At 68.0% G+C, this 12,129-nt stretch overlaps 2 protein-coding genes across 4 annotated transcripts; both read left to right on the top strand.

The window, feature by feature from the left end:
- Window positions 1-2,627, top strand: TAMALIN (trafficking regulator and scaffold protein tamalin). 2 transcript variants are annotated; one of them, XM_033511459.1, is made up of 7 exons: window positions 1-447; window positions 823-877; window positions 1,219-1,317; window positions 1,403-1,496; window positions 1,567-1,633; window positions 1,711-1,777; window positions 1,858-2,627. In XM_033511459.1, exons 1-7 carry the CDS (start codon window positions 79-81, stop codon window positions 2,280-2,282), a joined length of 1,176 nt encoding a protein of 391 aa, XP_033367350.1. In that variant the 5' UTR covers window positions 1-78; the 3' UTR covers window positions 2,283-2,627. The 2 variants fall into 2 exon arrangements, with proteins under 2 accessions (XP_033367350.1, XP_033367351.1); XM_033511460.1 differs by having other exon boundaries at window positions 6-447; window positions 1,219-1,321.
- A 3,076-nt stretch (window positions 2,628-5,703) lies between these two features.
- Window positions 5,704-11,622, top strand: NR4A1 (nuclear receptor subfamily 4 group A member 1). 2 transcript variants are annotated; one of them, XM_015615708.2, is made up of 7 exons: window positions 5,705-5,804; window positions 8,071-8,870; window positions 9,104-9,233; window positions 9,346-9,497; window positions 9,881-10,083; window positions 10,158-10,336; window positions 10,425-11,622. In XM_015615708.2, exons 2-7 carry the CDS (start codon window positions 8,073-8,075, stop codon window positions 10,679-10,681), a joined length of 1,719 nt encoding a protein of 572 aa, XP_015471194.1. In that variant the 5' UTR covers window positions 5,705-5,804; window positions 8,071-8,072; the 3' UTR covers window positions 10,682-11,622. The 2 variants fall into 2 exon arrangements, with proteins under 2 accessions (XP_015471193.1, XP_015471194.1); XM_015615707.2 differs by having other exon boundaries at window positions 5,704-5,804; window positions 8,071-9,497.
- The last annotated feature ends 507 nt before the right edge of the window (window positions 11,623-12,129 follow it).

The following is a 12,129-nucleotide window of genomic DNA, read 5'->3' as shown; positions in this document are numbered from 1 at the left end:
GCCAGTCCCTCCACCCACCCACGCCTCTGCGCCTGCCACAACAGGGACATTGTCTGGGCCGGGGGGGGCGGATTTTGCATGAAAAAACCCGACTTTGTGACCACAACAGGGCCCCTCTGTGCCGGGGCCCCTCGGAGCGCGGCGTGGGGTGGGTGCGGCGCAGTTGACGTCAAAGCGTGGGGCGAGCTCGGGGCAGCTCTGAGGGTGCCTTTGAGCACCGATCAAAGCCCCGTTATGCCCGGGGGGCAGCCGGCTGCTGGTTCGGTGCCGGATTGGCTCGGTGCTCCCCCGGGCTTTGGTGCTGTCCTGGTGGGACTCCTCGGTTTGGCTGTCCCTGGAGGACGTGGGGGGATGTCCCCTCGGGTGTCCCCAGCTGATGGCTCTTCCTTTGCCTCAGGACACAGCGCTCAAGTGGGCATCCCCCAGCCAGTCCCCGGAGGAGCACAGGTAGGGACAGGGGACACGGGAGTGGGGTGGGGTCTCTGTCCCAGAGGGTTGGAGCTTGGCCCTGGGACTTTGTTCTGCTCTGGATACCCCAGGAGGGCTGGAACTGAGGGGGATTTTATGGGGGAACTTGAGGCTGGTGAGAGCAGCGATGTGGTCACAGCTCAGGCACCCCCAGACCCTGCGGGGATCCTGCCTGGCACCCACAGGATTGAGTGACAGGGCTCTGGCCAAGGCAAACTGGGGTGGGGAGGAGGAATCCCATCTCAGGGAGAGGCGTCTTGTCCTTGGGGACCCCAAAGCAGCATTTTGAGAAGAGCCCAAGGTTTGCACAGGCAGGTTTGGCTGTGCCCTGTCCCTGATCCCTGTGTCCCGCAGGAGGGTGGTGATGCTGGAGAAGAAGGCAGAGGAGTCTTTCGGCTTCGAGATCCAGGTGTGTTTTGAGCCGTGCTGAGCCTGGTTATGCCATGCTCTGCTCCCCACCCTTCCAACCCGCACCTTGCTCTGCATCGAGGGTATTTTTAAGTTGTCTCTGAGCTGGGGGTTATTTTTAGCGGTGACAGAGATGCCGTGTTACTGAACCTCCCCCGGCTGTGCCGCTGGGGCAGCCGGGGGGGCACCCTGGGGTGCAGCCATCAGGGCAGGACCCCCCTCCCCTGCTGCCCCACATCACCCAGCAGCAATTAAACACTGCAATCGCTGCCCCCTGGCCGCTGTTGGGGGGCTCCTGGGGGTCGGGGTGTCCCCGTGCCCCTCACCAGACCCCCATTCCAGACCTACGGGCTGCACCACCAGGACAGGAACAGCGTGGAGATGTTCACCTTCGTGTGCCGGGTGCACGACGGGAGCCCGGCCGAGGCCGCGGGGCTCAAGGCTGGTGAGCACATCCTGGGGGAGCCGGGGGGGACCCGGCAGCGGGGAGCAGCACCCCTGAACCCGTGTGCACCCTGGGCTCTAGGGGACACCATCACCGGGGTGAACGGGCTGAACGTGGAGGGCATCCGGCACCGGGAGATCGTGGAGATCATCAAGAGCTCAGGCAATGTACTCCGGTGAGCTGGGGGGCGCAGGGGGGGCCCGGGTGGCTGCAGCCCCCCACTGCTGACAGCTGCTGACCCACAGGCTCGACACTCTCTACGGGACGTCCATCCGGAGGGCCGAGCTGGAGGCCCGGCTGCAGTACCTGAAGGTGAGCAGGGGCTGGCCGGGGTCACGGGGGGCTGGGGACCCCTCAGCGGGGTCCTCACCCCCTCACCCTCCCCACAGCAAACCCTCTACGAGAAGTGGGGGGAGTTTCGCTCGCTGATGGTGCAGGAGCAGCGGCTGGTGCGGGGTGAGTGGGGGCCGGGGGGCCGGCGGGAGGGTTTTGGGGCACCTGCTGGCCCCCCCTGACATGCCCGTGTCTCCCTCCAGGTGTGGTGGCCAAGGACCCCAGCATCTACGACACGCTGGAGTCCGTCCGCTGGTGCCTGCAGGGGGAGGGACTGCCGGGGGGCTCCTCCCGTGCCAGCGGCAGCGATGATTCCCTGTACCAGACCTGCGTCTTCGCCTCTTCCAGCTCCCTGGATGGGGACAAGGATGGGGACAAGGACAAAGATGAGGACAGCGGGGGTCCCGCGCCCCCCCCGCCGCGCCCCCGACCTGCCCTGGCCCGCAGCGCCAGCCTCAAGTGCGCGGGGGGCCCGGGGGCTGCGGGGAGGCTCTGGGCCCGGGCCGGGGACCCCGGGGAGGGAGCGGCCGCCCCCCGCAAGAGCCGACACAGCAGCTTCCGCCAGCGCCTGCTCAAGTTCATCCCGGGTCTGAACCGGGCGCTGGAGGAGGAGGAGAGTCACCTCTAGCAGGCGCCCCCCGGCCCCCCAGGACTATTTATTTATTTATTGCAAGGGGCTTCATTCTCCCGACTCCCACCCCTGGGGGCTGCAGGAAGGGGGTTGGGGTTGGCCCCAGGGGCTCCGATTTGGCCCCCCAGGCCGTGGGGATCGTGACACTGAGGGACGGACACGGCACCAAGGGACAGACGTGAGGATCCTCCCGAGCGGCTCACGGAGCTCCCGGGAGCGGGACCTTCCTCCCTGGAGGAGTGCGCGGGGGGAGCCCCGCATTACCCAGCTTAGGGGGGCTGCGAGGGTCCCACCCCTGCTCCCCCCGGGCTGTTGTACCAATACAGAGAGGATTTGCAGCGATGTGTGGCTGTGACTGAGGGGGGGACGGAGCCCCGAGGGGACCGGGGGGGGCCGCCTGCTGCAGCTCCCCCACAGCCCCCACGCTGTCCCTTTGGGGTGAGCGGCTGATGTCACCCGGGACGTGAGCGATCTCCCGGGCACCCCCCGTGTCCCCGCTCCTGCTGCAGCCCCCGCTGCCGTCCGCCACGTCCCGGCGCTGCGGGGCCCCGGCCAGGCCCTTCCTGCCCCGTTTCCTCCGGCAGCCGGCGGGAAGCGCGTCCCACCCCGAGCCCTTCCGCCTGCGGGGGACAGGGTGCCCAGGCTGGACGGGCACAGGGGTCCCCCCCGCGCCCTGCCTCAGTGTCCCCAGAGCCCCTGAAGCAGCGTCCAGAGGAGTTGGGGGACACAGAACACCCCCGACCGCAGCTGGGGACTGCCGCAGCACCGATGCGTGTAGGGGGATTCCCTCGCACGAAGATTCCCTGGCACGGCTGCTCCGTGGAGCACCGAGACCCCCAACCCTCTGCTCCGTGACTCAGTTTCCCCTCTGAGGGGGCTGTTGCATGTTTGGGGACCCCAGCTCTCCCCTTCCCCGTCCCCCCAGGACCCCAGGAGAGCCTGGAGATCTGGGGGTGAGAACTGCAGCTGTGCCATGGAGCGGGGGGTGGGGGGCTCAGCTGGCTCCCCCACGCTCTCCTGCCTTGTCCCAGTTCCAGGACGGCTCCGTGCTGGACATTTATGGTCTGGCTCCCGCGGTCCCGGCGGCTCCCGGCATCCTCCCGCGTGCTGCCAGGGTCGGAGCACCCCGTTCCTGTCAAAGCCATCACGGGACCCCCCATCGCAGCTGCCACCCCACGCTGAGCTTTTTATAGCCCCGACCTGGGGCTGCGTGTGCCCGGAAATGGGCAGGTGGCCGTGGGACAGCGGGGTCACGCGTGGCACCGGCTGAGCTGGGCAGGGCCGGGGGGCCGAGGCTGCGGGGTACGGGCCGGGAACGCCCCGGAGCAGTCTGTCATTACCGATAAATATAGGCCCGGGGCAGGGAGCCAGCGGCGGCCGTGGGCACCGGCTGATCACCGCCCGGTCACGGGCACCCTGCGAGTCCCAACGCCCACCCCGGGGCTCGGGAAGAGCTGCCTGGCGTCCGTCGTACCCCCGTGTGCCCGCCTGGGGACGGTGTGAACAGGGGTCCCCCCTGCATCCCCGTGGCCTTGCCGGGGCGGCCGGGCTCGGGTTTCCTCCCCCGGAGCCATCGCAGTCCCCACGACCTCAGCCGGGGTACAGCTAATCCCGGCTGCGGGGGCTGCCGGTGTCACCCTCCTGCCTCCGGTAACGCCGCCACCGACCGAGGGAAACGGGGGGCTGCAACCACCACGCTGCGACCCCCGGTGGCTTCGAGCCCCCCGGGAGCTCTTGGGACCCCTGTGTGTCCTGTCCCGAAGGCTCCTGGCCGTGTCCCCGGGCTGTTGCAGGGAACCCGGCCGGACCCGGGGGATCCCTTTGGGGGCGGCCCCGGTGGTGCCGCGGGATCCCCAAGACGTCAGTGAGCAGGTGTGACGTCAGCTGGCAGGTGTGACGTCACGGAACTCCGTCGGGGGCGGGCTACAGCGAGCAGCGGGGCCGGAGCGAGGTACCGGGGAACGGGAGGAGACGGTGCCCGGCCCCGGGCCGCCACCTCCGGTACCCCCGTGCGCCCTCCGGACCCCTCCGGTGTCGGGCTGCTCCTCGTGGGGCTGGGGGTTTCGTGAGGCCAGCCAGGACCCCGGTACCGGCGCTGGATGCGGCTCCCGGGGCACCGGGACACAGGGTGGCTCCGGTCCCCGGTGGGACCGTGCCGGGGGTCGCTGCCGCAGCAGGGGCGCTAACGGGGGAGCACCGGCGCTGCCAACCCGGGCAGAGCGGGCCCGGTCCCCCAAGAGCCCCGGTCTGTCCCCGGGAGTGGATACCGGCGGGTACGGCAAGGGCAGTACCGACCGGTATCGAAGTGTATCGGGTCGGTACCAAAGGATACGAAGGGAGTACCGGGGGAGTACCGGAGGGTATCGGCTGGGAAGCTGTGGGAAGCTGCTGGAGGGTATCGCAGGAGGTCCTGGAGCCGTACCGAGGGGTACCGGCGTGGCACCGGAGGGTATTGAAGGGGTACCGGCGTGGCACCGAAGGTTACTGCGGAGTTCTGGGTCCCTTCCGCTCACCCTTCGCCCTCCCGCGGGCCCGGGCCGGGTCCGCACGGGCTGAGCTCATCTTTCCAGCCCGCGGGCGCTGTTCCCGGCGCCGGCGCCCGCCAGCAGCCGCCGCTCTTTCCATCGCCCCGGCCAGGGGCTCCCCGCGGGGACCGGGCGGGGGCGGGACCCCGCGTCACTCCCCCCGCACCCGGCACCGAGCGGGAGGAGACCGGGGGTACCGGCGCTGCTGAGCACCGGAGACAGCCGGATGGGCACCGGGCATAGCGGCACCGGGGGTGCGGGAGACCACCGGGGACAGAGGCACCGGGGGGGACACCGGGATGGGGGCACTGAAGATACCGATGGGGCTCCGGGGATGCCAACACTAAGGGGACACCGGGGATAATGGTACCGGAGACACTGGCACGGAGAGGGCACCGGGAATGGGGGCACCAGGGTACCGGCAACGAGGGGACACCGGGGATACCGACACCGAGAGGCTCCCGGGGGTGGGGACTTCAGTGATGCCAATACCAAGGTGCCACCGGGGGTGGACGCACCGGAGTAGCAGCAACGAGGGGACACCGGAAATAGCGGCACCAAGAGAGCACCGGGGATGGAGGCACCGGAGGACGCCAGCCCCGGGCTACCAGCAGCGAGGAGACACCGTGGATACCAAAGGGACACCGGGCCTGGGGACACCGGGGATACCCCTGACACCGGGGCCTCCCTCCCCCCGCCGGCGGCCCCCGGAGCCCCGGGGGGGATATGTGGGGAAGCGAGGGGCGCCCGAGCTATTTTTAGCCGGGGCCGCGGGGGTATTTTTAGCCGGGGCCGCGGGTGCGTCAATGGAACCCCGCGTGCGTCACGGCCGCGCCCCCGCCGGGGCCGCCCCCCCCGTGCGTCACCGGCCCCGCGCCGCCCCGCGCGTCACCGAGCGCTTAAGAGAAAGTAGTGGCGGGGCCGGAGCCCGGCGGAGCCCGCGGAGCGGCGGTGGCAGGAGCAGGAACCGGAGCGCCGCCGCGCCGGCACCCGGGTACGGGCGGCACCGGGGATGCGGGGACCTGGCGGGGGGCGCCGGGGGCAGGGGGTCGCGCCGGCAGCGGGGGCGGGATGCGCGCACCGGGAGGTGCACGGTGTCGGGTGTCCCGGTGTCACCGGGGAAACGGGAACCATCGTGCCGGGCGGCACCGGAGGGATTCAGATCGGGCGTGTCAGGTGGCACCGGGGGGATCTGAGTCGGGAATCCCGGTGGCGCCGGGGGCTCAGGGCGGTGGGCGTCCCGCAAGGTGGATGTGGTCGGGTGTCCCAGTAGCAGCACGGACAAGCGGGTCGCGCGTCCCGGTGGAGCCGGGGCTCGCGTGTCCGAAGGACACTGGAAGGAACCCTCGGTGCCACCAGCGAGAGTCGGGGGTCCCGCTGGAAGGGACCGGGCGGTGTGCGCTGTGCGGGGCTGCCCCTTGTGGGTATCCGGTGCCACCGGGGAGAACCGCGTGGCGCTGGGACGTGCACGGGACCGGGAGTCCCAGTGGCACCGGGAGGAGCTGTGTCGGGAGTCCCAATGGCACCGGGAGGAGCTGTGTCGGGAGTCCCGGTAGCACCTGGAAGAGCCGGGGGTCCCGCACCCGGCGGGAGCTGGCAGAGCGAAAGGTCCCGGCCCCGGGGATCCCGGGAAGAGCCCGACTCCGGCCACTCCTCTGTGAGGAGCTGTGCAGGACCGGGAGCCGCTACTTGGGCCATGGGGGACCGGGCTGGTTCCCCCATCACGGCACCGCAACCGGGGCCAGCTGCACATGCAGGAAATGCCCATCCCTGGGGATTGTGGAGGGCAGAGTCAGCCCATAGCGGGATTCACCGCGGGATCCCTCGGCAGAGCGCTCACAGAGCTGCAGTGGGCAGCGCCGGGATCCCGGCACTGCGGGCAGGGATGTGCAGGCAGCACCGGGACGGAGCAGTGGAGACGGGGATGTGCGGGCAGCCAGCCCCGTGCAAGCAAAGCCCGAGCTGCCCACGCGGGCCTGGCAGCAGCCGCTACGGCATTACCGGGCAGCAGGTGCCGGCAGGGATGTGGGCAGCGTTAGCCACCCCCGGTGCCACCGGCTGCTCTCGCCCGCCCGCGGCCCAGGGCCCGGTGCCAGCGGCTGCCACCCGCCCGTGCAGGCAGCAGCCTCGGGGCTGGGCACAGGCAGCTGCCTGAGCTCCCAAACCAGCAATCTGCAAATAGAGCCCGGCCGGGGGCAGAGCGGAGGCTGCTGCGGGAATCTGTGCCCCGACCCTGGGGGGGACAGGGCAGAGGGGACCCTGGATGCTGTCAGAGAGCGGGTGAGAGTGAAAACATTCAAACAACCGGGACCACGGGAAGGGTCGAGGCATTGCATCTGCTAGGGTTTTCATGTAGGCAAGGAAAATTCCCACTGGCACAGAGAGTGTCCCCTGGGGCCTTGTCCCCAGCACGGCCTCAGGTCCCCTCGGCTTCCTCTGGGGACAGGAGACAGCTGAGGGATCACTGTCCCCTCTGAACCCAGCTGGACACGCACAAACTCCGCTGGGACACCGAGCAGGAGGCTGGGAGCCGGTGCCATCCCGTGGGTGCCAGAGCTGGACCCACGCTGGGTATTTTTAAACGCAGCTCCTGGCGGGTGTCGGCTTTCTTGGTGCCCAAGAGAGCTTCCCAGATTTGGCTGGGGGAATCCAGGGGCTCTGGCAGCAGGGCCGTGCCAGGACCGTGGCCGGGGGCCAGTGCAGTGTGACCTTTAAAGGTCTGCGAGATGAATTACATTATCGTCTTGCCATTGGGGTCACTTCTGGCTTGGCTTTCAGCTGGACACAGGACTCAGCTGTCTTATGTCCCACCAGATCCAGCCCCGGGGGGCTCCAGGGACAGAGGGTGGGCTCCTCTCCCCCTCACCTGGAGGGCTGCCTGCACTGAAGTTCCCAAAAAGCCCCAAAAGGGGTTATAGGAGAAGTGGGATCCTCAAACCCTAGTTCAGCCACGATTCTGGCTTCCCTTGGCCAGCCCTAGGGCTTGGGAATCTGCTGGTCACATTCCTCCCTCATTCCCTTTCGGGGGCTTTTGCTAAGCCAGCGTTTTGGGGAATGTCCTTTGCACCCATTGGCTGTGCCGTGACCTTTCCCAGGGACAGTGGTGGCCGCCACCAGACAGCCAGTGGCTATGGGGGTCCAGTTCCAGCGCGAGGGGAAGCCTGGGGAAGTTCCCACGCTTCCAACCCTGTGTCCATCGTCGGCCTGGATGAGGGAGGGGCAGCATCGGGGTCCCCTCTGACGCGTCTCTCTCCCCGCAGAGATGCCCTGCATCCAGGCACAGTGCAGCACCACGGGCGCCGGCCCCTGTGAGCGCTGCCCGGCCGAACTGCTCTGCCCCGAGGGCGGCCGATTCCCCATGGAAGTGGCTGGAGCCGATCTGGCGGCCGCCCCCGCCCTGCCCAGCTTCAGCACCTTCATGGAGGGCTACGCCGGCGAGTTTGACGCCTTCCTCTACCAGCTGCCAGCCAGCGGCCAGTCCAGCGCCGCCACCGCCTTCAAGCTGGAGGACTTCCAGGTGTACGGCTGCTATCCCAGCGCCTTCGGTGGGCAGCCGGACGAGACCCTCTCCTCCAGTGGCTCGGACTGCTACGGGAGCCCCTGCTCCATCCCCTCGCCCGCCACGCCGGGCTTCCAGCCCCCACAGGCGCCGGGCTGGGAGGGCTCCTTCGGGGCGTACTCACCGCTGCCAAGTTACGAGGGTGGGCAGTCCTGGGCTGAGCCAGCCAAGGGTGGGGGGTCACAGCCCCCCTTCTTCGCCTTCGGCCCCCCGGCCCCCAGCCCTGGGGGATCTCCTGCCACCCTGAAGGGGCAGCCGGGCCCCTCTCCCCGTGTGGACCCGCGGCTGCTGGACACGGACGCCTTTCCCCAAGGTCCTCCCAGGGGTTTTGCGGGGCTGCCCCTGGCCCCCAGCTCACCGCTGCTGGAGGGGCCAGCGCTGGCGCCCACCAAGGTGCGCAGCCCCGGGGCAGGTGAGGGCCGCTGCGCCGTCTGCGGGGACAACGCGTCCTGCCAGCACTACGGCGTGCGCACCTGCGAGGGCTGCAAGGGCTTCTTCAAGGTAAGGGGAGCCCATCTCATCACCTGTGGGATGTTCCCACAGCGCTCCGCGGCGGCAGGAGGATGCTGCGGGCTGCCCGGGGAGGGGCAGGGCAGGGAGCACGGCCACGGAGCCCTCCCCACGGACACGGAGCCGGATGCTGGGCTGGAGCGGGAGGCAGGGGAGGACAGAAGGGCTTTTGTTTGGAGCTCGGCGCCCCGGGCTGAGCTCGGCCGCTCCTTCCCCACCCGCAGCGCACAGTGCAGAAGAATGCCAAGTACATCTGCCTGGCCAACAAGGATTGCCCTGTGGACAAGCGGCGCAGGAACCGCTGCCAGTTCTGCCGCTTCCAGAAGTGCCTGGCCGTCGGAATGGTCAAAGAAGGTACCGGGGTCCCAGCCCGGGTGGGGGGTACCCGGCAGGAGTGGGGAGTCCCCACTCCACAGCCTTTCTGGCTGCCCTGAGGACAGACACTCATTGCAAGTCCCAACCACAGTGGTCCGGACTGACAGCCTGAAGGGGCGGCGGGGCCGTCTCCCCTCCAAGCCCAAACAGCCGCCAGATGCATCCCCGGTCAGCCTCATCACCTCGCTGGTGCGGGCACACATCGACTCCATCCCCAGTGCCACCAAGCTCGACTACTCCAAGGTAGAGCCAGTGCCACTCCATGCCCTGCCCAGGGCCATGCCAGGGCTGGGGCTGGATCCTGACCCATCCCCATCCCAATTCCTCACCCATCCCCATCCCGGATCCTGATCCTGTCCCCATCCCAGTTCCTGATCCTACATTGTCCCTGTTTGTGGCCCATCCCAGTTCCTGATCCAACACTGTCCCTGTTCCTGACCCAACCTTTTGTCAGTTCCTGACTTGTCCCCATCCCAGATCCTGATCCCATCCCAGTTCCACACCCATCTTCATCCCAGATCCTGATCCCATCCCAATTCCTGATCCCCCCTGTCCCAGTTCCTGACCCATCCCCATCCCAGTTCTTCACCCATGCCCATCCCAATCCTGACCCATCCTTATCCCAGTTCCAGGAGTCAGCACCGTGCCCGTTTGAGAAGGAAGACTCAGTGGACGTGCAGCAGTTCTATGACCTGCTCACCGGCTCCATGGACATCATCCGCAAGTGGGCCGAGAAGATCCAGGGATTCACCGAGCTGCCCAAGGAGGACCAGGACCTCCTGCTGGAGTCAGCCTTCCTGGAGCTCTTCATCCTGCGCCTGGCGTACCGGTGAGCCCTGGGGCAGCGCGGAGCAGGGGGAGTCTGAGATGTGCTGGGAGTGACACCCAGATTTCTGCTGGCAGCTCCAAGCCAGAGGAAGGGAAACTCATCTTCTGCAACGGGGTGGTGCTGCACCGGCAGCAGTGCGTGCGTGGCTTCGGAGAGTGGATTGACGCCATCCTCGAGTTCTCCCAGAGCCTTCACCGCATGAGCGTCGATGTCCCCTCCTTCTCCTGCCTCGCTGCCCTCGTCATCATCACAGGTGAGACCCCCCAGCTCCAGGCCTGTCGCTGTCCCCATCCCCACCCTGTGTCTGTCACCGCCATCCCACACCCTGCGTGTAACCGCAGACCGGCACGGGCTGAAGGAGCCGAAGCGGGTGGAGGAGCTGCAGAACCGCATCGTGGGCTGCCTCAAGGACCACGTGGCAGCAGCAGGGGCCGAGCCAGGCCGCTCCAGCTGCCTCTCCAAGCTGCTGGGGAAGCTGCCGGAGCTGCGCAGCCTCTGCACCCAGGGCCTCCAGCGCATTTTCTACCTCAAGCTGGAGGACCTTGTGCCACCACCGCCCATCGTTGACAAGATCTTCATGGACACTCTGCCTTTCTGAGTCCCAGGCAAGGGGCTGCCATGAGCCCCTGACCCGCCTGGGGACATCTGGGACCCGCCCAGGGCAGCCCTGGTTCAGTCCGAGGATGCCTGGGAACCCTCTGGGCACCCCTGGGTCACCCCTGGGATGCCTGGAACATCCCCTGGGTCCCCCTACATCAACCCTGGGATGTTTGGCACCCCCCCAGGGTGACCCTCAGAATGCCCAGAAACCACCTTGGGCATCCCTGGATCGCTCCCAGGATGCCTGGAACCTGCCCTGGTCACTCCTGGATCACTCCTGGGATGCCCAGGACCTCCCTGTGGACTCCTGAATGACCTCTGGGACACCTGGGACCCCCCCCTGGGCCATCCCCAAGACTCTACGTACACCCCTGGATCATCCCCAGAACACCTGGAACCCTCTCTTGAATCACCCCCAGAATGCCTGGGACCTCCCTCCCTGGGTCACCCCCAAAACTCCAGGGTCCCTGCTAGGCACCTCGGGATCACCCCTGATAGCTTGGACCACCCCCCCCACCCGGGTCACCCACAGGATGCCTGGGACCCCCTGGGCACCCCTCCATTGCTCCTGGGATGCCTGGGACCACCTCTGCATCACTCCAGGGATGCCTGGGATCCCCTCTGGAAATCTGGGTCCCCCCTCAGATGCCTGAGTCTTCTTGAGGGCACCCTTGGGGTGCCCCGTGTGCCTTCACGGCCCAGGGCCATGCAGCGGCCCCGGTGCCGTCTTCCCTGGGGGCATCGCCGGCGCGGTGCCCCCTTCCCCTGTAAAAATGCCCCTGATGTAAATAGCGCCGGCCGGGTCCTGTACAGAGTGGGGGGCGCGGGCGAGAGGCGGCTCCGGCCCTTCAACCTCGGCCCCTTCCCCTTTATATATATTTTTCTGAGTTTCCGTCTTTTTGGCCATTTTCTGTATATAAACTTGTACGTACAGTGAGAGCTGCTGGGTGGGACCTTTGTCCCTCGTGTTCCCCTGGAGTCAATATTCGGGGATTGGGGGACAGAGTAACGGGGCTGGGGACAGCTGGGACGCTGGAGACCGGGAAAAACGGGATGCTGGAGCTGGAGAGAGTGGGGATGTTGGAGCTGGGGGCAACCAGAACTCCGGGAAGGGGAGAGCCGGAGGGCTGGAGCTGGGAACAAGCCGGAGCTGGGGACCGGAGCTGGTGACAGCCGGGGCTCGGACAGGGTTGGTGTCCGAGGTGGGGGCAGCTGCGACACTTGGGCTTGATAAAAACAGGACTCTGGAGCTGGGGAAAAAGCAGTTCACTGGAGCCGGGACAGCCGGGGCGATGGAGCCAGGGACAGCTGGAGCTCCAGAGCCGGGATGCCAGAGCTGTGGACAGCCGGGCCGGTGGATCTGGGGACAGCTGGGGCACCGGAGCCAGCGACAGCCGGGATGCCAAAGCCAGGGACAGCCGGGGCTCCAGAGCTGGGGACAGCCGG

The sequence above is a fragment of the Parus major genome, unplaced genomic scaffold (genome assembly GCF_001522545.3).
Source record: "Parus major isolate Abel unplaced genomic scaffold, Parus_major1.1 Scaffold220, whole genome shotgun sequence".
NCBI classification, from domain to species: Eukaryota; Metazoa; Chordata; class Aves; order Passeriformes; family Paridae; genus Parus; species Parus major.
The sequence above is the reverse complement of the archived record's forward strand: the minus strand, read 5'-3'. Positions and strand labels throughout refer to the sequence as shown.